At 60.3% G+C, this 27863-nt stretch overlaps 2 protein-coding genes across 2 annotated transcripts; both read right to left on the reverse strand.

The window, feature by feature from the left end:
* Positions 1–9270: 9270 nt before the first annotated feature.
* Positions 9271–15517, reverse strand: KEAP1 (kelch like ECH associated protein 1). The gene is made up of 6 exons (XM_058658036.1): positions 15400–15517; positions 13487–14169; positions 11510–12195; positions 10028–10233; positions 9595–9771; positions 9271–9487 (listed from the first exon to the last, which is right to left on the reverse strand). The coding sequence occupies exons 2-6, from the start codon at positions 14030–14032 to the stop codon at positions 9321–9323; spliced, it is 1782 nt and encodes a 593-aa protein (XP_058514019.1). The 5' UTR covers positions 14033–14169; positions 15400–15517; the 3' UTR covers positions 9271–9320.
* Positions 15518–18563: 3046 nt separating this feature from the next.
* On the reverse strand, positions 18564–20233 carry S1PR5 (sphingosine-1-phosphate receptor 5). Its single transcript, XM_004595742.2, has one exon. The coding sequence runs from the start codon at positions 20012–20014 to the stop codon at positions 18815–18817; it is 1200 nt and encodes a 399-aa protein (XP_004595799.2). The 5' UTR covers positions 20015–20233; the 3' UTR covers positions 18564–18814.
* Between the last annotated feature and the right edge of the window lie 7630 nt (positions 20234–27863).

The raw sequence follows: 27863 nt of genomic DNA on the forward strand, positions 1-27863 counted from the left end.
TGCACAAGCCCGGCCATGCCGACTGGGAGGTAGGGGAGTGTCCAGGGGCCAGGGATGCCAGGCAGGAAGGCAGAGCCCCCCACACTCCCCGCTTGCCACCCAATCCCCTTTCCCCACGTCCCTGTCTGGGGGGAGGGGCAGCTTTGTAGGACACAGGCACCACCCCCTCTTCCAGCTGCTTCTCCACGTGTTTCTGCCTTAAAGATTCTCACGGCCATGGGACAGTGGCCAGCAAGTGGTTCCCAGCAGCACCCGGCATGGGGCCCAGCCGGGTGCCACTCGCGGGCCACCACTCCCCCTGCCCGCACCTTCCTGCATCATGACCCCTTTGCCCTAGGAGGAAGCAATAATGGGGCCCACCGCCATCCCCCTGCCATCCCCTTCATGGGCAGCCCTCCGTCTCCTCTGTCGCTAACCACCGCCAGTCCTGAGCGATAGGACAGTCAGCTAAAAGGCCATCTTTCTCCAAGCCATGGGGGACAATTGGGAAAGAGAGACCGCCCCCACCTGCCCCACGGTGCCAGCTCCCTCTGCTGCTCCTGCTCCTGGCAGGGCAGTGCCCATGCGGTGCGTGGCAGCCCCCACACACTCCCCCGGATCCGGAGCACACACGGTACTGTAACCCCGCTCCCCCAGCCCTCCCTGTCCGCCCTCCCCATTCCTGTGACGCTCCTCTACAAGGCTCATTTTGTAGCAAAAAGTGCTTGCTGTCCCAGCCGGGGAGCTCTTGTTTGTTTAATTCTTTCTTTTCTTTTCTTTTCTTTTCTTTTTTTTTTTTTTTTTGCACATACTGTCAGGTTGGTTTGTAAATTATTCTACAGAGTTCAAATGAAAACCTGAACCAGTCCTTCCTGTTGGGAAGGGGGAGGGGTCTCCTGCTGTATTCTCTCAACTCTTCCCGGCCCCCTGGGAACTCAGGGTGGTTGGACAGGAAGCTGTGTCCTCCCCCGGGGTGAGGGCTTGGTGGGTAGACCTGGACAGCTGGCACGGGGGTCCCTGGGAGTGGCCTGTGTGTGGTTCATTGACGATCAGTCCGTCTGTCTGTCGAGCGATATTCCTTCGATCTTGTCGCCGATTAAACTGAGGCTTTTGCCCGTCATTGGCTGGTGTGGCTTAATTTCCTGTGCTAAAAAAAATCATTATTTATTTATTTATATTGGAGCGTCAGATATACGGAGATGAGGAGAGAGAGGAAGATCTTCCGTCCCCTGTTTCACTCCCAAAGTGGCCAAAATGGCTGGAGCTGAGCTAATCTGAAGCCAGAAGCCAGGAACTTCCTCCGGGTCTCCCACGCGGGTGCAGGGTCCCAAGGCTCTGGGCCATCCTCCACTGCTTTCCCAGGCCACAGGCAGGGAGCTGGGTGGGAAGCAGGTCTCCTGGATTAGATCGGCAGCCCTATGGGATCCCGGTGCATGCGAGGCCAGGACTTGAGCCGCTGGGACTGCCCTGTGCCCGATTTCCCGCTTTGTTTTGCCTTCCTGAGGGGAAGAGGCGTCCGTTGCCTGTCCTGCCCCCTCCCCAGGAGTTCAGCCAGAAGCAGCTTCCCTCAAGCTGCCAGCTCGCGCCTGGGCCTCACGCCTGGGCCAGCTCCTGACATCTGAGCTCAAGGATGTCAAGTGTGAGTTCAGGCCATGGGTCATTTTGTCTCATCCTGTAGATGTACTACGCAAGGTGGGGCGTTTGCAGAAATCATGCAGCTGCCGCTGGGGTTCACTCTCCAGATGGCTGTGGTAGCTGGGCCAGGCTGGAGCCAGGAGCCTGGAGCTCCATGCTGGTCTCTTGCGTGGGCGGCAGGGACTGGCTGCTTCAACTGCCTCCTGAAAGCGCTAGCAGGAAGCTAGAGTGAGGAGCCAGAGCGGCCAGGGACACCCCAGGCCCTCAGGTGTGGAACAGGAAGCTAGAGTGAGGAGCCAGGGCGGCCAGGGACACCCCAGGCCCCCAGATGTGGAACAGGAAGCTAGAATGAGGAGCCAGGGCGGCCAGGGACACCCCAGGCCCCCAGATGTGGAACGTGACTCCTCACCACAGGCCAACCTCCAGAAACATGGATTTGAAAGATTTGTTTTTATTGATTTGAAAGCGAGAGTGAGGATGAGAGAGAAATGGCTGTGGTTTGCCAGGGCAGAGCCAGGCGGGCACCTGGAGCCTGCAGTTCCATCAGGGTTTCCCATGTGGGTGGCGGGGGCCCTGGGAGTGGTCCATCAGCGGTTAACCAAAGAGCTACGTAGGAAGTGGAACAGCCAGGACTCCACGTACACCATGCCAACATCTCATGAGGGGATTCACCCGCTCTGCCACGACCCTTAGCCCTGGGGGCAGTTGCATTTCCTTTGTATCAAGTAGCCACCCCGTCTGTCCAGTGGCTTCGTATCAGGCTGCGGTACTCCCAGTAGTAAGCCAAAGGGTTCCACACCCAGGGGACTTCAGCTCGTGCTGCCAGGAGGGGGAGGGGCTGCACTGACTCACGGTGGAGACAGGCCTGGGGCCAGCTGGGACCCAGAGCAGAGAAGCAAGCCTGGACAGCAAGGTGACAGGAACTTTGTGCGAAACATCCTCCCCGGGGAGCAGCTGAGGGAGGCGGAGAGTCAGGCAGAGGGCATGGGGCTGCGGGTCAGAAGTCGGGAGCGAATCCCAGCCGGCCCGGGAGGGGAACCCCCTCTCCCACGGGGTCTCCGTGTCCCCAAGTGTCACGGGACAGAGGGGATGTCCCCGATGCCTGGGTGTGTAGGGACACGGTGACACCCGGGGCATGTGGGTCAAAGGGAAGATGAGGTACATGTGACCAGTGTCTAGGCTGGCCTGGGGTGGGAGTGTGTTCAGCTTGGTTCAGGCAAAAGGTGACTTAGGGCAAGCAGAGAAAACTGGGCCCTGGAGACGGGGGAAGACGTGGAGCCAAACATTTTCTTTTTAATTTTTATTTTTATCGGAAAGTCAGATATACAGGAAGGAAGATCTTCCATTCCTTAATTCACTCCCCAAGTGACCACAACAGCCAAAACTGAGCCGATCCAAAGCCAGGAGCCTCTTCCGGGTCTCCCACATGGGTGCAGGGTCCCAAGGCTTTGGGCCGTCCTCCACTGCTTTCCCAGGCCACAGAGTTAGAAGGGAAGTAGTGCCGCTGGGATAAGAATTGGGTCCATATGGGTTCTGGGCGCATGCAAGACAAGGACCTTAGCCACTAGGCTACCGTGCTGGGCCCACACAAAATCTTTAAAGAGAATCAAATTTCTTACGTGTTTAAAAGACAAAGGGAGAGAAGGCATTTCCACATGAGAAAGACAGCCAAGCCAGGGGCCTGGCACTCCATCCGGGTCTCCCGTCTGGGTGGCTGGGGCCAAGCTCCTGGGCCCTCCTCTGCTGGCTTGCCTTCCAGAGGGAGCTGAATAAGAGGTGGAGCAGCCAGGATTTGAACCGGTGCTCCTACGGGATACCAGCTGGCAGGCAGCAGGCTGGCCCACAGTGCTATAGGCCGCCCCGACTCTTACAGCGACATCTGCATGCGGGCAGTGTGTCCCCTGCCTTTGGAGGGCGTCCACGTGCCGTGGAGCGCTCCCCCAACACTCCCCTGGCTCCTTGAGACAAGCATCACCTCGCATCACCAACTGAGAGGCACCCTGCTGCTTCTCTATTTCCTGTGACATGTATGTGGGTAGTAGTTTCCCTTCTTTGATAGCAAAACACAAACAAAAAAGCAAAACCAAGCCAGAAAGGAGCAGGTGTCTGTCACAACGGTGACTGCGCTGTGCTTGGGACGTGCACATCGGAGTGGGTGCCTGGGTCCCAGGCCCAGCGGTGCTCCGATGAGCGCATCCTTGGGGAGGCAGCAGGTGTTGGTCGCAGCCACCACCCAGATGTGGGCTCCAGATGGAGCTCTAAGACCCTCTGGTTTCCTTCTGGTTCTGCCCAGGCTGTTGCAGCATCTGTGAATCAATGGATGGAGATTCTCTCTCTGCCTTGCAAATGAAATCAACACCTGTTTTGCAAAAAAAAAAAAAAAAAAAAATATGTTCAAAGAAAAAGCAATTTCTCTGTCAAAATACGAACGAGGTCTCTCCCATTGGTCGGACGAGAGAAATCTGTGTTTTCCGTTTTGCAGCCTTGGGTGTTTTTGGAATTTGTTGTGTTTGCAGACAGGAGCTGCTGCTTTGATCCTGAGGGAGCTAAGCCCTGGCGGCGCTCGCCGTCTGGAAGGCGCGGGGTCTGACTGGGGGTCTGACTGCGGGTCTGACTGCGGGTCTGACTGCGGGGGCAGTACCTCGGTTTTTCCTGCACCTGCTCTGAGCTCCGTCCCCGCCCGCCGGGAACCTGCCAGAGGCAGGCCTCGCGCGCCCCCTGGCGGCGGCTGCGGGACATGCAGCGGGCGCCAGCCGCGGGCACGCGCAGCGAGGGGCGGCGGGTGGGGGCGTGGCGAGAGCGCTCGGACAGGCGCTGCGATTGGCCCGGGCGGTTGTGAGTGGCCGGGGAAGCAGCCAATGAGAGGCCGTGCCGCCTCAGGCCGGGCTCGTGACGGCTGCGGTGGGCGAGGAGACCCCGGGGTCCCGGCTTCCTGCCTTCAGAGGGTCGCGGCGTCGTGCCTGCTCTGTGTAAGTGGACCCCCGGCGTCGTTCTTCCCCAAGAGTGCCCTTGTCCCTGAGGTGGACCCCGGGGACAGTCCTTGGCCGGCTCCTGACGTCATCCCTCCGGATGGCGTCATCCCCGTGAGAACACGTCATCCCCGTGAGAACACGTCACCGATGGCCTTCCCTTCGCTGCTGCGGGAGGGCTGAGCGTCTTCCTCGGGGGCGTTACGGGGGCGGGCGGTGCTTCCCGCGGGGACTCTGTGGTCATGTCTCCCTCCCTCCCCCTCTGGGGAGGCGACCCCTCAGACATCCCACAAGGGCGCCGGTTCGAGTCCCCGCTGCCCCACTTCCCGCCCAGCTCCCTGCCTGTGGCCTGGGAAAGCAGTGGAGGACGGCCCACAGCCTTAGTCCCCAAAGGTGTGAGAAGGTTGGTCCAGGGCTGCCGCCTCCCCCCAAATCCTCCCGGGTGGAAACTGAGGCCTGGGGTGATGGACGAGGTCGGAAGGAAGTGAGGGGCTGGAGACTGTGGGGCCGGAGTGTGACGCCACCCCAAAAAGCCATGCTCCTGCACGGAGCTGACAAAAGCCACCCTAGGGAGAGAAGTTTCTGGAAGGCCCCTGAAGGGGCGTCTGTGTCTAGTGGGGCGGTGGCGAGTCGGCGAGTGAGTCCACGCGTGTTCCAGTGGGAGTGGGATTGAGTTGTGAAGGGCATGATGAAGGAGAGAGAGGATATTCTAGAGGAATATTCTAGAAGAAACTCGAATCCCGCAGGAGACAGGGGAAGGACTGGACACGTAGCAAGGGGTGGATGTGGCCTGGACGTGTGGGGTCCAACAGGACGTTTGAACTTGGCCGACAAGACGCCGGAATGAGGTGTCTGTTAGCTGCACTGTGAATATTTCATAATATCTATAGAAAATGCCGTCTCGGTGTCCCCTGTAAGCGTATGGTCATCTGAAGGGGCCCTCAAGTCACTTTTGGGAAAAGGAGGAATGGCTCTGGGGTGCGTTATGGTAAACCAAACTGCAGCGCCGGGATCCCATGTGGGCACCGGTTCGAGTCCCGGCAGCCCCACTTCCCACCCAGCTCCCTGCCTGTGGCCTGGGAAAGCAGTGGAGGACGGCCCAAAGCCTGGGGACCCTGCACCCGCGTGGGAGACCTGGAAGGGGCTCCTGGCTCCTGGCTTTGGATTGGCCCAGCTCCAGCCGTTGCGGTCACTTGGGGAGTGAACCCGTGGATGGAAGATCTTTCTCTCTTTATCTCCTCTCTGTAAATCTGACTTTCCAACAAAAATAAAATGAGAGAGAAACAAAGGCAAGGTTACAGGGAGAAAGGGTGGCACAATAGAGAGAGAGGAATTCACTCCCCTGCCGAGGCTGGGTCAGGGGGAACCTTAAGCCATCTGAGTCCCCCACGTGGGTCGCAGGGACCCAGGTGCTTGGAGCCATCCTGAGTTCATTAGCAGGGAACTAGATCACAAGTGGAGCCGCTGGGCCTCGGACCGGCGCCCTTGGGCGATGCCAACGCTGCAGGGGCAGCGTATCCTGTCTGGTTTGGACGTCCCTTTGCGTGTCTTGGCGCTGAGAGGAAAGGTTTAGTCTTTAGAGGCGTGGTGAAGCCTTGAGGGGGCGGGGAGGTGGGAGGTTCAGAGGTCGCTGGGATGTGGCTCTGGACAGATGCTTCTAGGAGCGGGTGGTTCAGCGCCTGTGTTGGATCTCATCTGTGCTGACCGGGTGACCCTGGCCCTGGCCACTGGCTCGGTCGCTCTCACTCAGTGCCCTGGCGAGGGACCAGACCCGGGGCCCATCCAGCTTCGGATTTAAACCCCCAGAACTGTTGCTGCTGTAAACTGTCCTCGAATGAAATCATATCATATTTCTAAGCAAACCATGTCAGTTTGAAGCTCTTAAACCATCTTATCATTGATGGAAGGTCTTGTTTAAAAATTTTTTCTTTCGGGCTTGGCGGCGTGGCCTAGTGGCTAAGGTCCTCGCCTTGATCCCATATGGCCGCTGGTTCTAATCCTGGCAGCTCCACTTCCTCTCTATCTCTCCTCCTCTCAGTATATCTGACTTTGTAATGAAAATAAAATAAATCTTTAAAAAAAAAAAAAAAAAAAAAAAAAAATTTTTTCTTTCTTTAAATTCTGGAAATTTCCATCAGGCATTTGTGTTTACGCGCAGACATGCCCTGCTGGCCTCACGTGACACCCACTGGCACCCAGGGTGCGCAGTGCTTAGCTGGTGCTGTCCAGTGAGCCGAGAGGGTGCCTGCTTGGTCAGCACGACCTTGAGCTCCTCTCTCCTCTGTCTCTCTCTCTCCATGCCTAAGTTCCTGGCTTCGGATTGGTTCAGCTCCGGCCATTGCAGTCACTTGGGGAGTGAATCATCGGACAGAAGATCTTCCCCTCTGTCTCTCCTCCTCTCTATATATTTGACTTTCGAATAAAAAAAATAAATCTGGACCTGGCGGCATGGCCTAGTGGCTAAAGTCCTCGCCTTGAACGTGCTGGGATCCCATATGGGCGCCGGTTCTAATCCCGGCAGCTCCACTTCCCACCCAGCTCCCTGCCTGTGGCCTGGGAAAGCAGTGGAGGACGGCCCAAAGCCTGGGGACCCTGCACCCGCGTGGGAGACCCAGAAGAGGCTCCTGGCTCCTGGCTCTGGATCGGCATAGCACCGGCCGTTGCGACTCACTTGGGGAGTGAATCAACAGACAGAAGATCTTCCTCTCTGTCTCTCCTCCTCTCTGCATATCTGACTTTGTAATAAAAATAAATAAATCTTAAAAAAAAGTCTTAAAAACAGAATCCAGTATCCCCTCTCTGCACTCCGAGCAGCCTGTGTGAATGCCCACGCTGGGCCCTCGTGCCATGTTTGCTCTATGCCCAGCACACATAGAAAGGCCTGCAAAAAGCTTAACAGAAACGTTTAGTAAGTTTAGGGGAAGGTGTTTGGTGCCCTGGTTAACATGCCGTGTAACATGCTTGTATCCCGTATCGAGGTGTCAGGATTCGTCTTGGCCGAGTGATTCCAGCTGCTGGCTCACTTGCCCCGCTAAGCCACAACGGACAGGGCCGTCCTAGGCCGAGGCCTGAGAATGCCATTCAGATCTCCTCCATGGCTGGCAGGGACCCAAGCCCTGGAGCCGGCTCCCCCTGCTCTGCAAGGAGAAGTGGAGCAGCTGGGAATTGAACTAGTATTCATTGAGGAGGCCAGCATTGCAGGTAGTAGCTTAAGCCACTGCGCCACCCTCCACCCTGGCCCCACTTGGGTCTCTGGCCAAGTGCATCCTGCAAGGCAGCGTGTGGTCACTCCGGCACGTGGCTCCCGACCCCAGGACGGGTCCTGTCCTGGCCGTTGTGAGTGCTTACGCCGGACCAGCAGATGGAAAATCCCCGTCCCTCTGCCTTTCAAGTCACAACTTCAAAAACATGATTGATTTGAAAGGCACTGTTATAAAGCTTCCATCGGCGGTTTATGCCCCATGCGCCACCATGGCTGTGGCTGGGCCAGGAGCTCCGTGTGGGTGTCCCCCTGGACGCAGTGGCCCAAGCACCTGGGCCATCCTCCTCCACTCTCCCAGGCCCTTTGTCCCTGGAGTCAGGAAGGAAGTGGAGCAGCGAGGACTCAAAGCGGCGCCCACAGGAGATGCCGAGTCCACAGGCGGCAGCTTTAACTTGCTACGCCACAGCACAGGCCCCACAACTTTTGAAAAGACTCGTTTTTATTGGAAAGGTAGATTTACAGAGAGGAGGAGAGACAGAGGGGAAGATCTTCCATTAGTTGGTTCATTCTCCAGACAGTTGCCATGGGCCGGTGCTGAGCAGGCCTGAAGCCAGGAGCCAGGAGCTTCTTCCGGCTGGCTTCTGCTGCTTTCCCGGGCCACAGCGGGGAGCTGGATGGGAAGTATGACTGGGACTCGAACTGGGGCCCTAGGGGATCCCAGTGCTTGATTGGGGAGGCCTAGTTAATTGAGCCACTGTGCCGGGCTCAACTGTTTTTTCTTTCAGATATTTATTTTGGTGCTAAGAAAATTTGAAATCCATGCACACTAGGGGTTCTTCAAATTGCTCAACAAAAATATATATATATATTATGGAAGACGGTGCAGAGGTTTCCATGTTTTCTCCCCACCAAAATAAAAGCCCTTTCTGTGTTCCGTTTTACCACGCAGCCTTTGGGTGTCCTGAGCGCACCTGGCCACTGCTGGCCGCTGCGTGCCAGCCTGTCACACCTCCCAGTTGAGAGCTCGGGTGGAAGACACTGGTTAGTTTGTTCTTTATTTGCATGGGAAAGTTACAGGGTTACTTATCAACAAAGTGACTTGTCCAGGGCAGAGAAATCCAAACCCTGCCCCTTCTCTGTGTCCCCAGGGACCAGGCCCCCGCCCCGAGGTCCTCACTTGGCCCCTTCCCCGGGTCCGGGGCCAGGGAGCCAGGCACAGGACGCCTGGCTGCAGGCTGCCTTGCGGGAGGGACCCGGGCTTTCAGTCTAGCTAGTGGGGCAGCTGGGCCTCCCCTGCCAGCCTTGGGCAGGCTGTGTGGGATGCCCCGGGGTGAGGGGTGCCCGCCTGGCCGTCCCCTTTAGTCCTCTTCCTGGGGGAGGTCTCGGTGTCTCCCCGCTGCCGTTGGGCCCGCGTGTGTGTGCGACAAAGAGAAGACAATACTCTTCAAGGGCGGGGCCTTCCGGGCTCTGTTTTTTGGGTTTTTTTGTTTTTTTGTTTTTTTGCCTTTTCCTGCCCATGAACGCAACAGGCAGCTTCAACAGGTGCAGTTCTGCTGGTCAATCTGCTTCCGGCAGGGCTCCATGGTGACCGCGACGCCCACCCCGCTGCGGCCGGATGTCATGCGGGTCACCTCGCTCCAGGTGTCCGTGTCCGGGTCGTAGCACTCCACACTGTCCAGGAAGGTGTGACCGTCGTAGCCTCCTGCCCAAGGGGACGAGGTGGATGGCCATGTGGCATGCCACCCCACCCCCGGGGGCAGAGGGGCCTGTCCAGCACTCCCCCTCCTCCCTCCACCCCCGGGGTCCTACCTAGGACGTAGATTTTTCCCTGGTGCACGGTGACCCCCAGTGCGCTCCGCCGGTGTCTCATGGGGGCCACGAAGCTCCAGGTCTCCGTCTCCACGTCGTAGCGCTCCACGCTGTTGAGCTGGTCCTGCCCGTCGTAGCCCCCCGCCGCGTAGATACAGTTGTGCAGCACGCAGACCCCTAAGATGCAGGAGGAGGAGGCAGTGTGCGTGGGGGGTCACTGCAAGGCCAGGCCCTTGGGGTCCCCAGCTGCCACCCACCCACCACACATACACACCAAACCCGTCCCCAGCCCGAGGAGACGAGCCGAAAGCGGGCTGGCACGTTCCGACTCTTCCATGAGGGTTGAAAAGGTGGGGTCGGGCTCCCCCAGGCCTGACCCGAGCCCTCCCCACCCCACACTCCCGGGGGGTCTTCCTGCACGCCAGGCACGCACCTGCCCCGCTGCGGATGCTGTTCATGGAGGTGATCATTCGCCACTCGTCCCTCTCCGGGTAGTAGCACTCGGCCGAGCTGAGGCGGTTCGTGCCGTCGAAGCCCCCGACCGCATAGAGGAGGCGGTTGAGCACAGCTACTCCGACCCCAATCCTGCGGGTCAGCATTGGGGACACCAGCTGCCACTCGTCGCGCTCCGGCTCGTACCTGCAAGGGGGCGGGCCCACACGATGCTGACAGCAGCTGACCCTGGAGGGGCGTCCCGGGGGTCCGGCTCCGCGGCTCCCCCCTCCAGGAGCCACCTGCAACTCCAGTTGCCAGATGAGAACGCTGAAGCCCAGGGGCCTGTGGCGTTCGAGGTCACGTCCTCAACTCCTGAGCCACCATCCCGGCCCTGGCGAACCCCTCAGCACCATCCGGGGCCCCCGGACTCGAGCACTGCTGAGACTGCTGCCTGTGTTACAACTCCACCAGTCCACCCACCCACCCGTGACGGGAGACAGGCAGGAGGAGCTGGGCGGGAACGGGGGCTCACTGCAGAACCCCGATTCCTGCATGGATGACAGTTAAACCCCCCCACCCAAGTCACAGACCGCAGACATTACAGGTCTCAGGTGAAAGCATCGGAGTGGGCTTGGAGGGGGACAGAAAACGGAGGGTAGGCTCCCAAAGGGGGCTGCAATCCCATAGGGCCTCGTCTGTCACCAGGCAGCGTCCGGTGCACACTGCATGAGGCGACCGGACGTCACCCATCTGAGGACACCTGGGGGGTCTCTGAGGTGTGACGGGATGATGGGATTAACTTAGGGAAGGTTGAACATCTCTAATCCCAAAATTAAAAAAAAAAAATAACAGAACTTTGCTCAAGGCCCGCCAGGATGCCATAGGCGCAAAATTCCACGCTGGGCACTGTGTGATGACCAGGTTGTGTGGAGTGTGGGTGTGTGAAGGTGTGCTGGACACACAGAGGAGCTTCCAGTGTGAAATCCCAAATTCCTGGGCCTGATGCAGTAGCCTAGTGGCTTCAGTCCTCGCCTTGTACGCACCGGGATCCCACAGGGACGCTGGTTCTAATCCCGGCAGCCCCACTTCCCATCCAGCTCCCTGCCTGTGGCCTGGGAAAGCAGTGGAGGACGGCCCAAAGCCTGGGGACCCTGCACCCGCGTGGGAGACCCGGGAGAGGCTCCTGGTTCCGGATCAGCTCAGAGCTGCGGCTGCTGCAGCCGCTTGGGACTCAATAGAGGGAAGACCTTTCTCTCCGACTCTCCTCTCCTCTGTAGGTCTGACTCTCCAATAAAAATAAATAAAACTTTAAAGCCCTCCCAGGACACGTGGTCCAAGGTCATGGATTACAAATCCCCCCAGGAAGTTAAACTTCACCTGGAGACTTCCTGGAGGGAGTTGGGGTGGGGGGCGCTCTCTGGTTCCCGAGATGGGACTTGGGCGTGGTGGGATTCCCTCCCCCAGGAGCCCAGGGCTTCACCTCTCCACGCTGTTGTGATGGATACAGCCGTGGGAGCCGCCCACCGCGTAAATGTGTCCGTCGATGACGCCGACTCCGATGCGGTTGCGCGGCACGCTCATGGAGGCGCAGGGCGACCACTGGTTGGTCATGGGGTTGTAGCAGTCCAGGGCGCTGGAGTCGGTGTTGCCGTCGGGGGAGTTGTTGCGTCCGCCCACCGCGTACAGCAGCCCGCCCACCACGCAGCCGGCCAGGCCGCTCCTGGGCACCTGCAGGTCCGCCAGGCGCAGCCACGTGCCGTCGCTGGGGTTGTAGGCCTCCAGGTAGCTGAGGGACTGCCGGTAGTAGCCGCCGGCCGTGTAGATGAGCCGGCCCACCTTGGGCGCCCGGCACGGCATCACCTGCGTGGGTTTGTGCAGCGTGAGTTCCTGGAAGATCTTGACCAGGTAATCCTTGCAGCGCGAGTCCGACTGCAGGATCTCACACTTCTGCAGCTGCATCTGCAGGAAGTGTGGCGTGAGCGAGTGGCAGCGCACGGCCCGCAGCAGCGCCTGCACGTAGAAGCGCCGCTGCTCACAGTCGTACTTGACCCAGTTGATGCAGGCGTGGAACACCTCCGACTCGCAGCGCACGTTCAGGTCGTCCCGGCTGATGAGCGTCACCAACTGGCAGTGGGACAGGTTGAAGAACTCCTCCTGCTTGGCCACCTGCAGGGGGGCGCCGGGGTCAGGGGGCTGGCCTGACTCCTGGGTACCTCCTCCAATGCCCCACCTGACCCTTCACCTAGCTGAGAGCCCTCCGGGCCTGGCGCGGTAGCCTAGCGGCCAAAGTCCTTTGCTTGCACATACTGGGATCCCATATGGGCACTGGTTCGATTCCCAGCAGCCCCATTTTGGGCCGTCCTGTGCTGCTTTCCCAGGCCACAGGCAGGGAGCTGGATGTGAAGCGGGGCCACTGGGATTAGAACCGGTGCCCTTATGGGATCCCGGCGAGTACAAGGCAAGGACTTGAGCCACTAGGCCACCGCACTGGGCCCAACTCTTGTCTTTTAAACTAATAAATAGATCTCTTTATAGAGGGAGAAGAAAAGTATTTGGGATTTGGAATCTTGGGTTTTGAAATCTCTGCACACACATAGCCAGGAGAAGTTAGGGACCCAAGTGTGCACACAGGGTCGACTCAGATCTATTCAAGCGCTCTTCAAAAGTCCACGCGGAGAAAAACACGGGGCTAAAAGGCAGGTAGATTTTGGTGCCAACATATTTTGAAATCTATGCACCTTTTTTTTTGGTAACATCTATTTCCTGTCAATATCCCGAAGGACCTTTCCTCGTGTACAGCTTGTCCACACAGCCCCAAGGTGGTTGCGTACGCGGTGTGCAGCGCGTCCTGGTCATGGCCGGTCAGCTGTGGAATTTTCCACGGGTGGCCAGCCTCCGGTCACTGCCTGGAGCAATCCACAGAGGGTGGAGCACTAGGGATCCCGATTAAGGTGCGACCTCTTCAAAGCCATCCTCACGTTAGCACGAAGCCAGTCACACCACAGTGACTTGCTTTTTTCTGTTAACTTCCTCCATAAACCAAAACGAAACCTAGCCGTGGCAGCGGGCCGAGGCGGTGTGGCCCCAGCATGACTCAGGGGTCAGCTGGGCGGGAAGCAGCCTCTGCCCCGGCTGTTGCGTGGCCAGTCTGCTGATCGGCTGCCAGTACAGCCCGGGCTTTGGCCACGGTCAGGGCCACCGCATCCTACCTGTTACCCTTGACCCTTGACCCCAGGGCAATCCCAGGGACCGGGGGCGGGGGGTTAAAAAAAAAGGTCTTTGCTCACTGTCAACCAGTTCTCAGCCACTCTCCCCGCCATGGAGCTGTGGACAGGCTGCCCTCCCACGCCCACTCAGGGATATAACTTTGCCCCTTCGCATCTCACAGCAAGGGGGGTCCCAACCTGCAGCTCCCCGCCCCTGCTGCCATCCTGCAGCCCCCCAACTCCCTGCTCACCTCCCCGAAGTGCATGTAGATGTACTCGCGGGCCCGCTGGTGCAGCTCCGTGCAGCCAATCTGCTCGGCGAAGTTGGCGATGCCGATGGCGTTGCTGGGGTCGAGCTGCTGCACCAGGAAGTCGCTGCAGGCCCGCACGACGCTGTCAATCTGGTACATGACGGCGCCGTTCATGACGTGCAACACGCACTTCTCGCCCATGGAGATGGACGCCGTGTAGGCGAACTCGATCAGGCGTTCCATGACCTGGGGGTGGATGCCCTCGATGGACACCACCTCCATGCCCTGCTCCCGCAGTCCGTTGGTGAACATGGCCTTGAACACGGGGCTGGACGAGGCCAGCACCACCTTGTGGGCCATGAACTGGGCGGCCGGCGTACCCTCGTACTTGACCTGCAGCGTGACGTCACACAGCTGCTGGCTGAGCCGCAGCTCGTTCATGATGCCGAAGGCCTGTTTGGTGTGGTCCTCCAGTGTGTAGCTGAAGGTGCGGTTGCCGTGCTGCGAGGGCGTCACCTCGGCCTTACACTCGGTGGAGGCGTACATGACCGGGTCCCCCGCCCCCTCGGGGCGCTGTGACGGCTGCAGGGGCAGGAATCAGCTGTGGGCCCGGCTAAGCTCGGGTTCCGGCTGCATGAGGTTCCGAGTGACAAGGGACCGCGTTCTCTCGGATAGTCAGGGGCCTGGAGGAAATGCGAGGGAGGGCTGGGCGCGGGGACAGGCCGGCACCTGCCAGCCACCCCCCTCGTCACATAAAAACCGACCATACAACCGTGTTGTCCTTCCCAAGCAAAGGTGGTGAAGGGCATGGGTGTGTGTGTGTGTGTGTGTCCGTTCAGGACCCTAGCTTCTCCCCACCCCCTGGCCCCCTGCCTCTTCAAACACAGGGCAGCGTCCACACCCCCTCCCTTGCACAGTCTGGGTCAACTTCATCCTTCACTCAACCCCTGCAACATCTATGGAGCGTCTACTGTGTACCAGGCCCCTTTGGTGGGCAAAAGTGGACGGCAGGACCCCCTCCCCCAGCAGAAAGCCCGGTGGGCCCTGAGGCAAGGGGGAGGAAGAGGCCCAGGGAGAGCGGTGAAGGTTTTGGAGCAAAGCCATGGAGAGCCAGGGCTTCAGTTAAGGTGGGCAAGCCAGAGCCCAAAGATCACGCACCTGCTGAGAGGCGTCCCTGCCCCACACATCCTGGGGCTCAGCCCAAAGTCACTGGACACACTCCCACACCCCAATGCCTCGGTCCCCAGCTTTCAAAGGGCAGGGAGCTTCCCGTCTGTGGACGAGCGCTGGGGCCATCCTCTCCTGTGTGTCCCCACGGCCTGGCACTGCACAAGGATCCAGTAAGCCCGCTGGCTGGCCGGCTGCCCACTCCACCACAGTGCCAACCCGTGCGCCGTCCTTCACCGGGCCCAGCGCGCCACTTGGCCCCCTCTCCCGGGTGAGGCCCCGGGGCTTGCCTCTCTCGATCTTTGGCCAATCGGTCAACGGCGCCCCTGGACACCCAGCACTTCCCTCCCCCGCCGCGAAGCAACAAGGGAGGGGGGCACTGCGCATGCCCCGCCAGAGCCGCCCGAGCCAGGCCTGGAGAAGGAAGTGACCCCGCGGCGGCCTCTGGACAGCCAAACCCCAACGCGCGCACCAAGCCCCCGCCAACGCCTCGGGATCCCCACCCTCCCTTGCTTGGGTCTCCCTGCAAACGTCCGTGCCTTTTCCGGGCCACCCCGCGAGTGGAAACCAAAAATAACCATCATCATAGATCTACCCGCAGGGGCCGCGCCTTCCTGGGCCAGCTCCACGGAGCCGTAGAGAGGTCGGGCGCGGCGCCCCAGTTCCCCGGCCCCCCGGGACACGATCTCCGAGGCGCGCGAGGCCCACGGGTGTCCGGCAGCACCGGCACAGGCCGCCTCACTCACCCCGCCATGGTCGCGCTCGGGCTCCGCCTCCGCCGCCCGAGCCCGGGCGCCTCCATCGCTGCGCGCCGGCGGGGGAGGGGAAGGGGAGGCGCGGAGCGCGCGTAGGTCACCATGACTAAGCAGAGCGCGCCGCCGGGCCTGTCAGAATAAGAGTCTCGGAGGCCACTTGGCCTCGGGCTGGGGACAGCGCCGGGGCCCCGCCCGCGGTCTCCAGGCAGCGAGGACCACAGACTAGCTATGCGGGCCGCGGGAAATCGCCTTGCGCCCGCGTGCTTCGTGGGGGTGGGGGGGGGTGAGAGTCCGCTCGAGGAGGCCCCGTGCGCACCTGCCCACTCACCCGGGCACGGCCACCACCCGTTTCACTCACCTGCGTCCCACAGGGCGAGTGGAGATGCCCAGGACGCGGGGCACGGTGGGTGCCACCCGCGCGCTGCGCTTCCGGGGTACGGTGGGGTGGGGTGCCCGAACCTTGGCTTCTTCGGAACCCCACGGGCGCTCCCGCCGTGTGCGGGTGCTGGGGCGTGGGTCTGTGGGATCGCAGCCGTTGGGTGTAGGGGAGGGGGCAGCCTCCTGGACACCCGGGGAAGGATGCGGGGGGGGGGGGGGGCGGGGAAGGCCGGGCGATTCTCCGCCCTTCCCGCGCGCCTTGGCGAGGAACGGGGCTTCGAGTGAGGGTGCAGGCACAGCTGGGAACCTCTTTCCTTGCACTGTCTTTCCTCTGCCAGGTTTTATGGCGAGGGCTACTGGGCACCGTGCAGGCCTGCTGGGCGCAGCTAGGAAAGGACACCTTAGCTGGGTTCCTGTTGTCTCTGCACACCTGCAGGGATTCGAACCCTCGGCCCACCTCTGGCTAGCTCTGAGCTCACAGCTCTCACCTCCTTCAGCCTGTTTCCATCCTGTTCCATGCCGGGGTGAACAGAAGGCAATTAGGATTCGCCACGCTTGCTGTAGATCTTTTATTATTATTATTATTAAAGATTAATTTATTTTCATTGCAAAGTCAGGTATACAGAGAGGAGGAGAGACAGAGAGGAAGATCTTCCGCCCAATGATTCACTCCCCAAGTGACCGCAGCGGTCGGAGCTGAACCAATCCCAAGCCGGAAGCCAGGAACCTCCAGGATCCCAAGGCTTTGGGCCGTCCTCAACTGCCCTCCAAAGCCACAAGCAGGGAGCTGGATGGGAAGTGGGACAGCCGGGATTAGAACCAGCGCCCATATGGGATCCTGGTGTTAGCAGTCATTGCACCAGGCCTGAATAAATAAAACCTTTTAAAATAAAATCATAATTTACCAGGGATATGTTCAGGTCAAGTGCGGCCTTGGCCATGCCTGGCTGCGTCTCTGAGTGTGGCTTCCTGCCACTGTGCAAGTCCTGGGCTTGGGAGGCCTGGCCAGCTTCCAGCTCCAGCCAGGCCCCATGCCGGTGATGTGGGCATCTGAGGAGGCAGCCAGACCATGGGAGTTCTCGTTTGCCCCCCGCTGTATTGGTCTCCCGAATAAACTAACCAATCATGTCAAACACTTTGATTGGCATCAATGATGGCCACCCGAGAGCTCGCTCCGTCCACTGCCAGAGGGGAGCCAGGTCTCCCACACGTGGGTGCAGGGTCTCAAGGCCTTGGGCTGTCCTCCACTGCTTTCCCAGGCCACAGGCAGGGAGCTGGGTGGAAGTGGAGCAGCCGGGACTCGAACCAAGTTGCTATATGGTATGCCTATGCTTGCAAGGGGAAGGTTAGCCAATGGAGCCATTGTGCCAGCTCTCTAGACTTTAAAAATTTCTTTGAAAGGCAAAGTGGGAGTGGCAGAGCAAGATCTTCATCTGCTGGTCCATTTCCCAGATGCCCACAGGAGCTGTGAGTGGGCCAGGCCGAGGCAGGAGCGTGGAGCTGCACCGGGGTCTCCCGCGGCAGTGGTACATGCTCAGGCACTGGGCTCGTCATCCATTGCTTGCTTTCCCAGGCCATGAGCAGGGAGCCAAGCTGGAAGTGGAGCAGCCGGGTTTGGAACCAGCAATTTGTTTTGTTTTGTTTTGTTTGTTTTTGAAAGGCAGAATGCTGGGAAGAGAAGGCAGTCAGGGTCCCGGGAGGGAGGGGAGGAGACTGCGAGGGATAAGAGATGTTCTATGCATGGATTCACTCCCCCAAGTGGCTGCATCAGCCGGGACTGTGCCAGGCCACAGCCAGCAGCCAGAACACCGAGCAGTTCTCCTCCCTTGAGTGGCTGACAGCGACCCAAGTATTTGATTCCTGACCTGTTGCCTGGCAGGGTACCGCATGCTACAGTCAGGTTATAGCAGCATTCAAACCCAGAGAACCAACAATTAGGAGCCCGCCCTCACCGAGTACCTTTTGATTTCTGCGAAAAATCGAATCCTTATCTCGCCTCACATCACTAAATAACCAAGCCTATTATGGGGTAAGAGATCCCTCCTGTTTTCCTGGAAGATTTGAGGACCCCGGAGTGGGGGTGCCTGGGCAGGAATGCCAGGGAATCTGGTCCATTCCAGAGAGTGACCCCAGACTGATGGATCGTGTTGGGTTGGTTCCCGCCCCCCACCCTCCGGACACCAGATGGACACAGGTCCCCCAGGCTGGGTCAGCGGCCACCTGCAGTTCCACGTCCTCCCGGAAGGTGGCGGCCCTGCAGTCTGCATAGGAAGCCGGACGCCCCCAGGACCAGCTCTGCCTGGCACGGGTCAAGAGCGCGCCCTGGCCAGCGTGCCTGCAGCCCTAAAAGGGCACAGGCAGGGGGCCCTGGTGTCGCCCACCAGGCAGGAATGCAAACTTGGGAGAGGAAGGAGTGGATGCAGGGAGCTGCCAGATCCAGTGGGAAGAGGGGTTGTGGCGAGGGTAAGAGCCAGGCGCAGCCTTGACGGCCTGTGCGGGGACACACGGAGGGTGGGGTGCGGGGGGGGGGGGTGGAGGCGAGGCATTTCCTCTCCATCCTTTGGTAACTGCTTTGGTGTCTGTGTCCCCACGTCAGAACGCTCTGTTTCACAAGCGCCTGGGGACTTGTTGCGTCTCTTCTCTGTTGCGGGATTTTGGTATCAATACCCAGGCAGTTCCGGTCCTCCCCTTGGCATCTTCCCTGCCTCCACCGTGCCCGCCCTGTCGCCTACACATTGTGCTGCTTGCAAAGAGGGGAGCAGAGGTTGAGATGCCCCTTAGAGCAGCTCCTAAGGGGCCATCCGGCTTTCGGCCCAGGCAGACAGCATGTGTTGGCACAAGCAACTGAGTGTTTGCCCCGTTGGCTCCCGGTGTCCGTGCTGGGCCACCTTAGAGGTTTAAGGAGCCAACCAGTGACTGGGAGACCCCTGTGGCTGGCACTTTTCCTGGCCTCTTGTCACACCGCCTTTCCAAAAAACAAATACAATGTGCGGAACAGTACTTGCAGCAAGGATGCCAGGCCAACATCTCAGTCAGCAGCAAGTTTGGGTACCAGTCTCCCTGTGGCCACAGGTGCGCTGGGGCTGCCGGTGGAGCCGCTGGTATCCAGTCCATCCAGCTGCTGCGGCGACGAGCGCTCCGAGCGGCTGGAGCTGATGTCCAGGCCCAGGGGCAGGCAGCGGCCCAGGCCGCGCGAAGGCCCAGTCGCGCTCGGGGACTGCTGTGAGCCTGGCTGGCCCCGACCGCAGGGCCGGCGGCCGCAGCAGACGAGTCGCAGGAGCGCGTGGCGCAGGTCGCGGTTGGTGAGCGTGTAGATGACGGGGTTGAGGAGCGAGTTGGCCATGGCCAAGCCCAGGAAGGGATCGGCCTGCAGGAGCAGAGGACAGGCCCGCGCGGGGCACGCCACGTCCAGCAACAACAGCAGGAAGAGAGGACCCCAACACGCCACGAAGGCCAGGAGCACTACGCTGAGCGTGCGCAGCAACGCCAGGGAGCGTGGCGTCCGTCGTGCGCGGCTCGACGTCCCCCGGCCAGCCCTGGGCCGCGCCCGCAGGCGCCTGGCGTTGGCGCGCACCTGGCAGTAGATGCGCGCGTAGAGCGCACAGATGGTGGCCAGGATACCCAGGAAGACCAGCACGCAGAAGAGCACGTAGGCCTTAGCGTAGAGCGGCAGGACCGTGGAGCAGGCGTCCAGGCGACCCAGGCAGTTCCAGCCCAGCGCGGGCAACAGCCCGAGGAGCAGCGACACGCCCCAGGCGGCCCCCGCCAGCGCCAGCGTGCGTCCCCGACTGGCGGCGGGCGCGGGACCCCGGCGCGCCATGGTGAGGTGGCGCTCCAGCGCGATGGCCAAGAGACTGAGCACCGAGGCGCCGAGCGCCACGAAGACGCCTCCCTCGCGGGCGAACCAGAGCGCCGGCGACAGTCGCAGCGTGAGCGGCCCGGAGAGCAGGATGTTGGTGGCGTAGGCGGCGCCGGCCAGCAGGTCGGACAGCGTGAGGCTGCCCAGGAGCAGGAACATGGGCGCGTGAAAGCGCGGGTGGCGCGCGAGCACGAAGAGCACGGCCAGGTTCTCCAGCACGATGAAGGCGCACACGGCCAGGCAGACGGCGGCGTCCGCGCGCAGGCCGGCGCCGGGCTGGTAGCGCGCCCCGCGGAGCTTGCCCGTGTAGTTGTAATGCAGCACAATGACTTCGCTCACCGGTGCGGGGCGCAGCAGGCTGGGCTCCATGGGGCAGCCGCCCCCGGGCTGCGAAAAGGCCAAAGGGCGTGGGGTCAGGGCGGCCACCCTCCACCCACCGCTGCTGGCGGCCCTACGGAGATGGGAACCTATGGGTGTCCAGTGCGCAAATGAGAGGGGGAGGGTGTCCGGGGAAACACACGCACACAATCTCCAGAGGGCAAAGGGTGACACCCGGTTCCACAAACAAGGGCCCCTTACAACACCTACAATCAGGGCTGCCCAGAGGCGCCTTCAGCCACAGCCGGGCCTGTGAGCCTCCGGCCGGGTGGCTGGGGCGGCTGGGGGAGTTCCTGCTTCCCCACTGCCTGCTAAAGTGGTCTGTCCTCAGAGGCGGATGGCTCCAGGCCCTGGGACCCTGCCGCCCACCCGGGAGACCTGCAAGAACTTACCTGCTCCTGGCTCCAACCAGTTCTGGGAAAGCAAGCCAACATTGGGAATCTCTCTCTCGCGCGCGCGCGCGCCTCTCAAAGTCATATAAAGGCATGTCCCCCCCCTTCCACACACACACACACAAGTCTACGCATTCAGGAACACCCAGAGCAAAGGGTGGGAGGCATGCGCGGTCACACCCCATCACAGAAAGCAGAAATACGGTTGCACAAACACAGCATGGTACAGGCAGAGCCACACAGGGGTCAAAACCCAGTCACACACAGGGGCTTCTCCGCACACACACACATCCCAGTGGTGCAGGCCACAATTTCATAACCATGACCCACCTTCAGCCTGAGGGCCCAGGGCCTCACACACACCCACCCACCCCCCCACACACACACTGGAAGCTTTCCCTACCCAAAGCCCATCTTCTGGGTGCACACCACCAGCAAGCGGCTGCAATCCACTCATCTCACTTAGGCAGAGCCTGAAGGCAGCCATGGGGCATCCACCAGGCACAGATAGGCTCTGGGGGGAGGGGGGACACGGACACGCGTGTCCTTAAACTACAATGACACTTCGCATCCCATTGGGGCCACTGGACTCTTTCATGCTCTAGTCCCAATCCACGGAGGGGGTAAACCGAGACTCAAAGGAAGCAGGCTGTGTGGTGAGGGTTTCCAGGCTCCCATGCTAGGCAGAGCCAAGGGGAGATGCTTACCCAGTTGCCCATGAACTCCCACTCTGCGGATGGGAAAGCCGAGGTCTGGCGAGGCCGTGCAGCAAGGAAAACACCTCCCAGAGGTCTGTTACACCTGCCCACCACACACACACACACACACACACACATACACGGACCAGGCACACAGGAAGACAGAGGCAGGAAGGGGCTGCTCACTGAGCCACACTAGAAAGAGGGCACTGGTTTATCCCTCTCTGATGCGGCCCCAGCACAGAGAGGCACGGCCTCTGCTCCAAACCCCTGTCCCAGCTTGCCTGGTAAGAAACTTGCAGCAGCCCTGCCAGGAAGCTGAGAGAGCATGGCCGGGAGGAGAGGGATTCCCGGGAAAGGATCGGGAACTACAGTAAGAGAAGCTGTACCCTTTGATTCCAACCCCAGAAAGTGACTAAGGCACCCTCTCCAGACCAGATCGAGCCCGGCGCCCCCCAGGACCCAGGGCTGTTAACACTCACCCTGCGCCCTGGTCGTGCGCGCCCGGCAGTCCCGCGCGCCTGGAGCGAGCGAGCGAGCGGACCCGGCTCCCGGGGGCGTGGTCGGGGCGGGCTGTCGGGTCCGCAGGGACGATCGCCGCCCCCTCCTTCCCGGCCTTTGGGGCCCGGGCACTGAGCCCGCGGCTGCCAGCCTGTGCCACCCGCCGCAGCACCGGAGAGCGTCCCGGCGGCGGCGACTGGCACCGGCGCGCCCTCGAGTTCCCCCTTGCGAGAGAGCCTGGCTGCCCTGCTAGGGACGCGCCGTCTGGCTGGGAGACCCTAGGGGAGAGCGAGTGGGAGGGCCCTTCCGTAGGGGGCAGTGGCAGCCTCAGCGACTTCCCAAGGCCAGCACGGGCTCGTGTCCATCCTCCAATTTCTAAGCACCGCCTCCTCCCCATTTGCCTCCAGTCGGCCAGGGGAGTCCCCTTAACGCTGTCCCCCTCTAAGGATGCCCCTTCCACTAGGGGACCCGAGCAACTCAAATTAAGACCGTGGGCGGAGGTCGCCTGGGTCCCCGTCCGCGGCCCCCACACCCTGGCTCCAGCAGATCGGTCTGGGCTCCCCATCTCTGCGCTGCTACCCCAGGCGTGGGGAGAAGTGGAGGGGCAGGACTCCGGTGGCAACTTTTCTGCCCCCCACCTAAGCAGGGTCCCTGGGGGGCCGCCGCCCCACATCTCCCCATCCAACGTCTCCCCAACAATGCGATTGATTCAATTCATATGTTTCCTGTTGTGTGTCCTTGCCTCTCCCTCACCCCTAAACTGTCAAATGTCAGTTGAAGTCTGCCCTGGGCACGGCCGGGTGGCAAGTGTCTGTTGGAGTGATGAATGAAGGACGGATTCCTCCCTGTCCTCCGTGCGTCTCCGTCGGGTGTCTGTTTCTTTTCCACGTCGCTGTGGCTGCTGCAACACGCAGCCCCAGCTGTCGCCACAACTCTTCCCCCGACCCCCAGTTTGCAGGAGTTCCCAGGCCAGGCGCAGCCCCCACCCCACCCCCTTAGCCTGGGAGCGGGTGCGGGTGGGGGTGGCGTCTTGTGGTCACCACGTCCTAGACTCCCACCACTGAGGGACAGCATGGGAGTGCTCCAGGGACCAGAGGCTGTGCGTGAGTGAGTGTGTGTGTGTGTGTGTGTGTGGAGGGGGCAGCTCTCAGGCCCGTCCCCTCCCCGCCCCAAGCAGTCCCCTGGGAGTCCCTGAGCCTCCCGCCCCCGCCCCCGCAGTTCCCTGGGGTAGGCAGGGCTGATTTTGTCCTTCCGCCTGGCTGCCTGGCTCTGACCAATTCAAGTCCCAGAAGGGGGTTGGTGTGGGGAGAGGCACAAGGTGGGAGGCATTAACCCTTCAGTGTCCAGTGCCCCCACAGCCCTGCCGCCTAAATGTCTCCTCCTTCGCTACCACACCACGTGGCTGGGCCAAGCGTGGGAACCAGCAGACACCCCACTCATGACCTCGGTGGCAAAGGGGAAGCCGCACCCGGGGTAGGGAGGTGGCTCCTTCACACCTCCCAGGCGGTACTGTCACCTCCCACTAGCCTCTGAGGGGCAGGGTAGGGGCTCTTCTGGGCGGATAGGGAACCCCCACCCAGCACCCTCCACTTCCCAGTTCTCTGATGTCCCATGAAGCCTTGGAAACCCAGGGGACAGAGGTCAGGAGTCCTTAGACAACTCTGGGCATCCCTGTGTAACCACCACCCCCACTGTGCCCCGCCCCACTCTACCCCGTCCCCCCATCCTCCTCCTCTGGGAGCTCTTGAGGTCTTTGGGGAAAAAGAAAAAAAAGCACCTTGTGGCCTCTCTCTGTCCCAGCCCCTCACACACTTCAAGACCCTAGGACTTGGGGACCAGTTTCCGCACCCACCCCCGGTTACCCATCCTTTCCAGCTGGTCACCTCGTCACTCTCCCTCCTGGACCTGCCGGTTCTTCTCCCCAAGGTCCAGTGACAGGTGGCACCCCCTGACTTGGCCACAGGTACTCTCCTCCCTAGAGTCACAGCTCCAAGGAGGTGTAAACAAAGCTCTTTAGACTTCCGGCCTCAGCCTGGACCCCAGGGCCAGGGAGGCTGCTTCTGCGAAACAGAGCTAATGCCCACAACCTGCAGTCCCAGGGTGGTTGTTAATCTAGGCAAGAGGGGAGTGAGGTAGCACACTGCAGTGATCCACCATCTGCATCCCATAGGGATGCAGGTTCAAGTCCTGTCTGCCCCACTTCCCATCCAGCTCCCTGCCTCTGGCCTGGGAGAGCAGTGGAGGACTGCCCAAAGCCTTGGAACCCTGAGAGGCTTCTGGTTCAGGCCACTTGGGGAGTGAACCAGCGGATGGAAGATCTTTCTGTCTCTCCTTCACTTTGTAAATCTTCCTTTCTAGTAAATATATAAATTTTTTTTAATGGATCCCAAGCTGGGGTATACAGTGGGAGCTCAATAAATGTTACCTTAGGTAGCCAGTGTTACCTCAGCCCTGTGTTCCTGCCAAGGGTCTGGGTGGTCTCCTGTCAGCTCCACCACAGCCGCCACCCAGGCCCGTCTGCTTCTCACCCACAGCCCATAGGATCCGGTCGCTCCGTGGCAGCTGCCAGCCTGAAGCAAGCCTGGGCTCGCACACCTACCTGGCTGGTTCTGCCCTCACCCACAGGGCTGCCACGCCCGGTCTGCACCCACTTTTGCTAAAGCCCCGTCTGCACTTTGCAAAAGGCAAGGCTTCCTCAAGCAAGCCTGCCCCTTCCACCTGCACCCATCCCCCCAACTGGCTGCGGCCCCCACAGCACCCTGCACCCTTCCCCCCCGACTGGCTGTGGCCCCCATGGCCACTTTGTACCTTCCCCCCACTGGCTGCGGCCCCCACAGCCTCCCTGCACCCTTCCCCCCCACACTGGCTGCGGCCCCCATGGCCACCCTGCACCCTTCACCCCCCCCACTACTGCGGCCCCACAGCCACCATGCACTCTTCCCTCCCCCTCTGACTGCTGTGGCCCCCACAGCACCCTGCACCCTTCCCCCCCCACACGGACTGCTGCGGCCCCCACAGCCACCCTGCACCCTTGCTGGACAGCCTGCCCGTGGGCCAAGAGCACAGGAGCTTTAGGGGACTCCTGTAGGAGGGCCACCTGCGGCTCATGTCCAAAGCTTGTTCAGCCAGGTCGGCGAGATTCCTCACTCTAGGGGAACAGAAATCCCAGGCCCCTGGTTGCTTCTCAGCTCAGCGGGGGGCTAGCGGAAGTGGTGGAGACCCCTGGAGTGCCTGACTCCAACTTCCTGCTCCTGCAGACCCTGGGGGGCAGCAGGTGACAGCTTGAATCATTAGCTTCTTGCTGTCACAGCCCTGGAGGAACACTGGGGTGAGGGAGTAGCCAACCTCTCCCTGCTGGGCCAGCCCAAACTGTTTCAAAACTGGGACCTGAGGGCCTGGTGCGGTGGCCTAGTGGATAAAGTCTTCTCCTGACATGTGCCCGGGATCCCATTTGGGCGCAGGTTCTGATTCTGCCAGTTCTGTTTCCCATCCAGCTCCCTGCCTGTGACCTGGGAAACCAGTGGAGGACGGCCCAAAGCCTTGGGACCCTGCACCCGCGTGGGAGACCCAGAAAATTTTCCTGGCTCCTGGTTTCGGATCAGCTCAGCTCCCGCCATTGGGGTCACTTGGAGAGTGAATCAGTGGACAGAAGATCTTCTTTGCTGTCTCTCCTCTCTGTATATCTCACTTTCCAATAAAAAAAAAAAAATCAATTGAAAAAAAAGATAAACTAGGGGTCTGAGGCCAGTGCCATGACATGTTGGGCCAAGCCTCCACCTGCAGTGCCAGCAGCCCAGATAGGCACCGGTTCAAGTCCCAGTTGCTCCACTTCAGATTCAGCTCTGTGTTTATGGCTTGGGTGAGCAAGCATGGCCCACGTCCTCACAGCCACATGGGAGACCCAGAGAAAGTTCCTGGCTCCTGGCCTCAGGTGAGGTCAACTCCAGCCGTTGTTGCCATTGGTAAAGTGAATCAGCGGATGGACGAGCTCTCTGTCTCTCCCTCTCTCTGTAAAATTTGCCTTTTTTTTTCTTAAGAATTATTTACGTATTAAAAAAGGAAGATTTACAGAGAGAAGGAAAGAAAAGAAAGAAAGAATTTCTGTCCGATGATTCCCCAAGCGATCACAATGGCCAGAGCCGATCTGAAGCCAGGAGCCAGGAGCCTCTTCCGGGTCTCCCACGCGGTGCAGGGTCCCAAGGCTTTGGGCCGTCCTCCACTGCTTTCCCAGGCCACAGGCAGGGAGCTGGGTGGGCAATGGGGCAGCTGGGACATGATCCGTCACCCATATGGGTGCATGCAAGCCGAAGATTTGGCCACTGAACCATTGCACTGGGCCCAAACTCTGCCTTCCCAATAAAAACAGGACTGAGTTTCCTGCACTGTTCCCTGTCTGACTTTGACCTTGCCCAGCTCTGACCTTTGCCGGCGTTTGGCGGTGCGAAGCAGCAGGTGGAAGCCCTCTGTCTGTGCCTCTTCTGTCACAGACGTAAACAATAATTTCCTTGGCTGCATTCCTGGGCCTTATCATTGCTCGGAGAAGGGAGTGACAATCCGCCATGTGGGGCTGGACTGGGACTAGCAGCATGAATGCCTGTTTCTTTGACTAGAGAGATAAGAAAATATAGACATGTATGTGTGTAAACGGGCCCGTCCACACACGCACTCTGCCACCATCTCCAGCGAAGCGCCAATCAACCGCCGTGATGAGATAGAACAGGTGCCCGGCGGGCCGGTGGAGGTGATTAGAGCCGGTCCTGAGGCAGGATTCTTGGGTTTATGTAGTTATCTCCGAGGCAAGCCTGGCTGCGTGCCTCCCAGGTTGCACCCTGCCTCCTGCCCTCCCTCCATTAAGGCTCTGCCAACAGAAACACCAACACCAGGGGGCGCTACACACCCACATCCCATGGAGGGATGTTGGGGGTTCGAGCCCAGGCTCCACTACTGATCCCAGTTCCCTATTCATGCAAATCCCGGGAGGTGGCAAATGGTGGTTTGAGTCCTTGTGTGGGAGGCCTGGACTGGGCTCCTGGCTCCTGGCTGTATTCCGCAGCCCGTTGTTGCCCTGACAGGCGTTTGGGGAGTGAATCAGAGGATGATAGCGCTTGCTTTCTTAAATAAGCAAATAAAAAACTTTAAGAGAGCCCAGGGGATGGTGATTCAATGGCTAAATCCTCACTTTGCAAGTAGTGCCCTCACTCCTTATGGGTCTGGTTCAAGTCCCCGCTGCCCCACTTCCCTGCCTGTGGCCTGGGAAAGCAGTGGAGGACGGCCCAGAGCCTTGGGACCCTGCACCCGCGTGGGTGACCTGGACGGATTGATTTTGTGCTGGGTATGAAGCGAAACGGCTGCCAGGGTCGTACACAAAACCCCGGCGTGGGATACAGGCGTACGTTTTTCTAAGATTTATTTTATTTCAAAGGCAGAACTAGAGAGAGACCGAAAGAGATCTTCTATGGGCTGCTTCCCCTTCTCCCACAGCGGCCGGAGCTGAGCTGATCTGAAGCCTGGAGCCAGGGGTATGTGCACCTCTGTGTTTGTACCTGTGGGAGAACACCCGATGGCAGCAGCGTGCATTGCGAGGTGAAGAGACTGTGGGGTGAGAGCAGGTGGGGAGGGACCACCCTGCTCGCCCGTCCCTCGCCCCACCAGCAGGCCTGGGAAAGCAGGCAGCGGAGGAGGTTGGAATCTAACATCCTCCCGTAAATGCATGTGCTCTTCCAAGCCAAAGAAGGCCGAGGGCTCTGGCACGGTGCAGGTGTGCCTCGGCCCCCAGGCGGCTTCTCCAGGTGCCATCCCCCACGCCCCCTCCCTGCACCCCGCCAGCCTCTCCTCTCCCAGGCCCTAGGTGCGGAATCTTGGAGTCAGCACCTTCCCCCACTCTTTCACCTCATGTAGAGACCTTCACAGGCCGGGCGGGCACAATAGCTGAGTCAGACGGGCCACCACCTGGAGGCAGCATAGACGTCAACTTGTGGGCTGAAGCAGCAAAAAACAACTCAGTGGGGCAGGCATTGAGTCGGTGGAGGGTGAAGGAGGAAGGGGGGCTGGGTACAGCTGGAGGGAGGGCAAGGTGAGACCTCCAAGGTGTGACAAGGTGTGACCGGATAGCTCGTGCCACGTCTCTGTGCTCAATCCCCCCACCCGTACAACGGAGACACCAAAGACCCCCTCTCTGTGAGCGTGACCTTGCCCACAGGGATGCGGTCATTGGTTTCCAGTGGCTTGAGTCACGTTTCCAATATGGTC

Source organism: Ochotona princeps, chromosome 33 (genome assembly GCF_030435755.1).
Source record: "Ochotona princeps isolate mOchPri1 chromosome 33, mOchPri1.hap1, whole genome shotgun sequence".
Lineage (NCBI taxonomy): Eukaryota > Metazoa > Chordata > Mammalia > Lagomorpha > Ochotonidae > Ochotona > Ochotona princeps.

What these genes read in the sequence shown, in the direction of transcription:
- KEAP1 (XM_058658036.1), bottom strand. Translation starts at nt 14,032, where the DNA reads ATGTACGCCTCCACCGAGTGTAAGGCCGAGGTGACGCCCTCGCAGCAC. An exon ending in CATCACAACAGCGTGGAGAG is followed by an intron (nt 10,234 to 11,509) that starts GTGAAGCCCTGG and finishes GCCCCCTTGCAG; the next exon opens with GTACGAGCCGGAGCGCGACG. An exon ending in CAGCATCCGCAGCGGGGCAG is followed by an intron (nt 9,772 to 10,027) that starts GTGCGTGCCTGG and finishes CCTGCATCTTAG; the next exon opens with GGGTCTGCGTGCTGCACAAC.
- S1PR5 (XM_004595742.2), bottom strand. Translation starts at nt 20,014, where the DNA reads ATGGAGCCCAGCCTGCTGCGCCCCGCACCGGTGAGCGAAGTCATTGTG.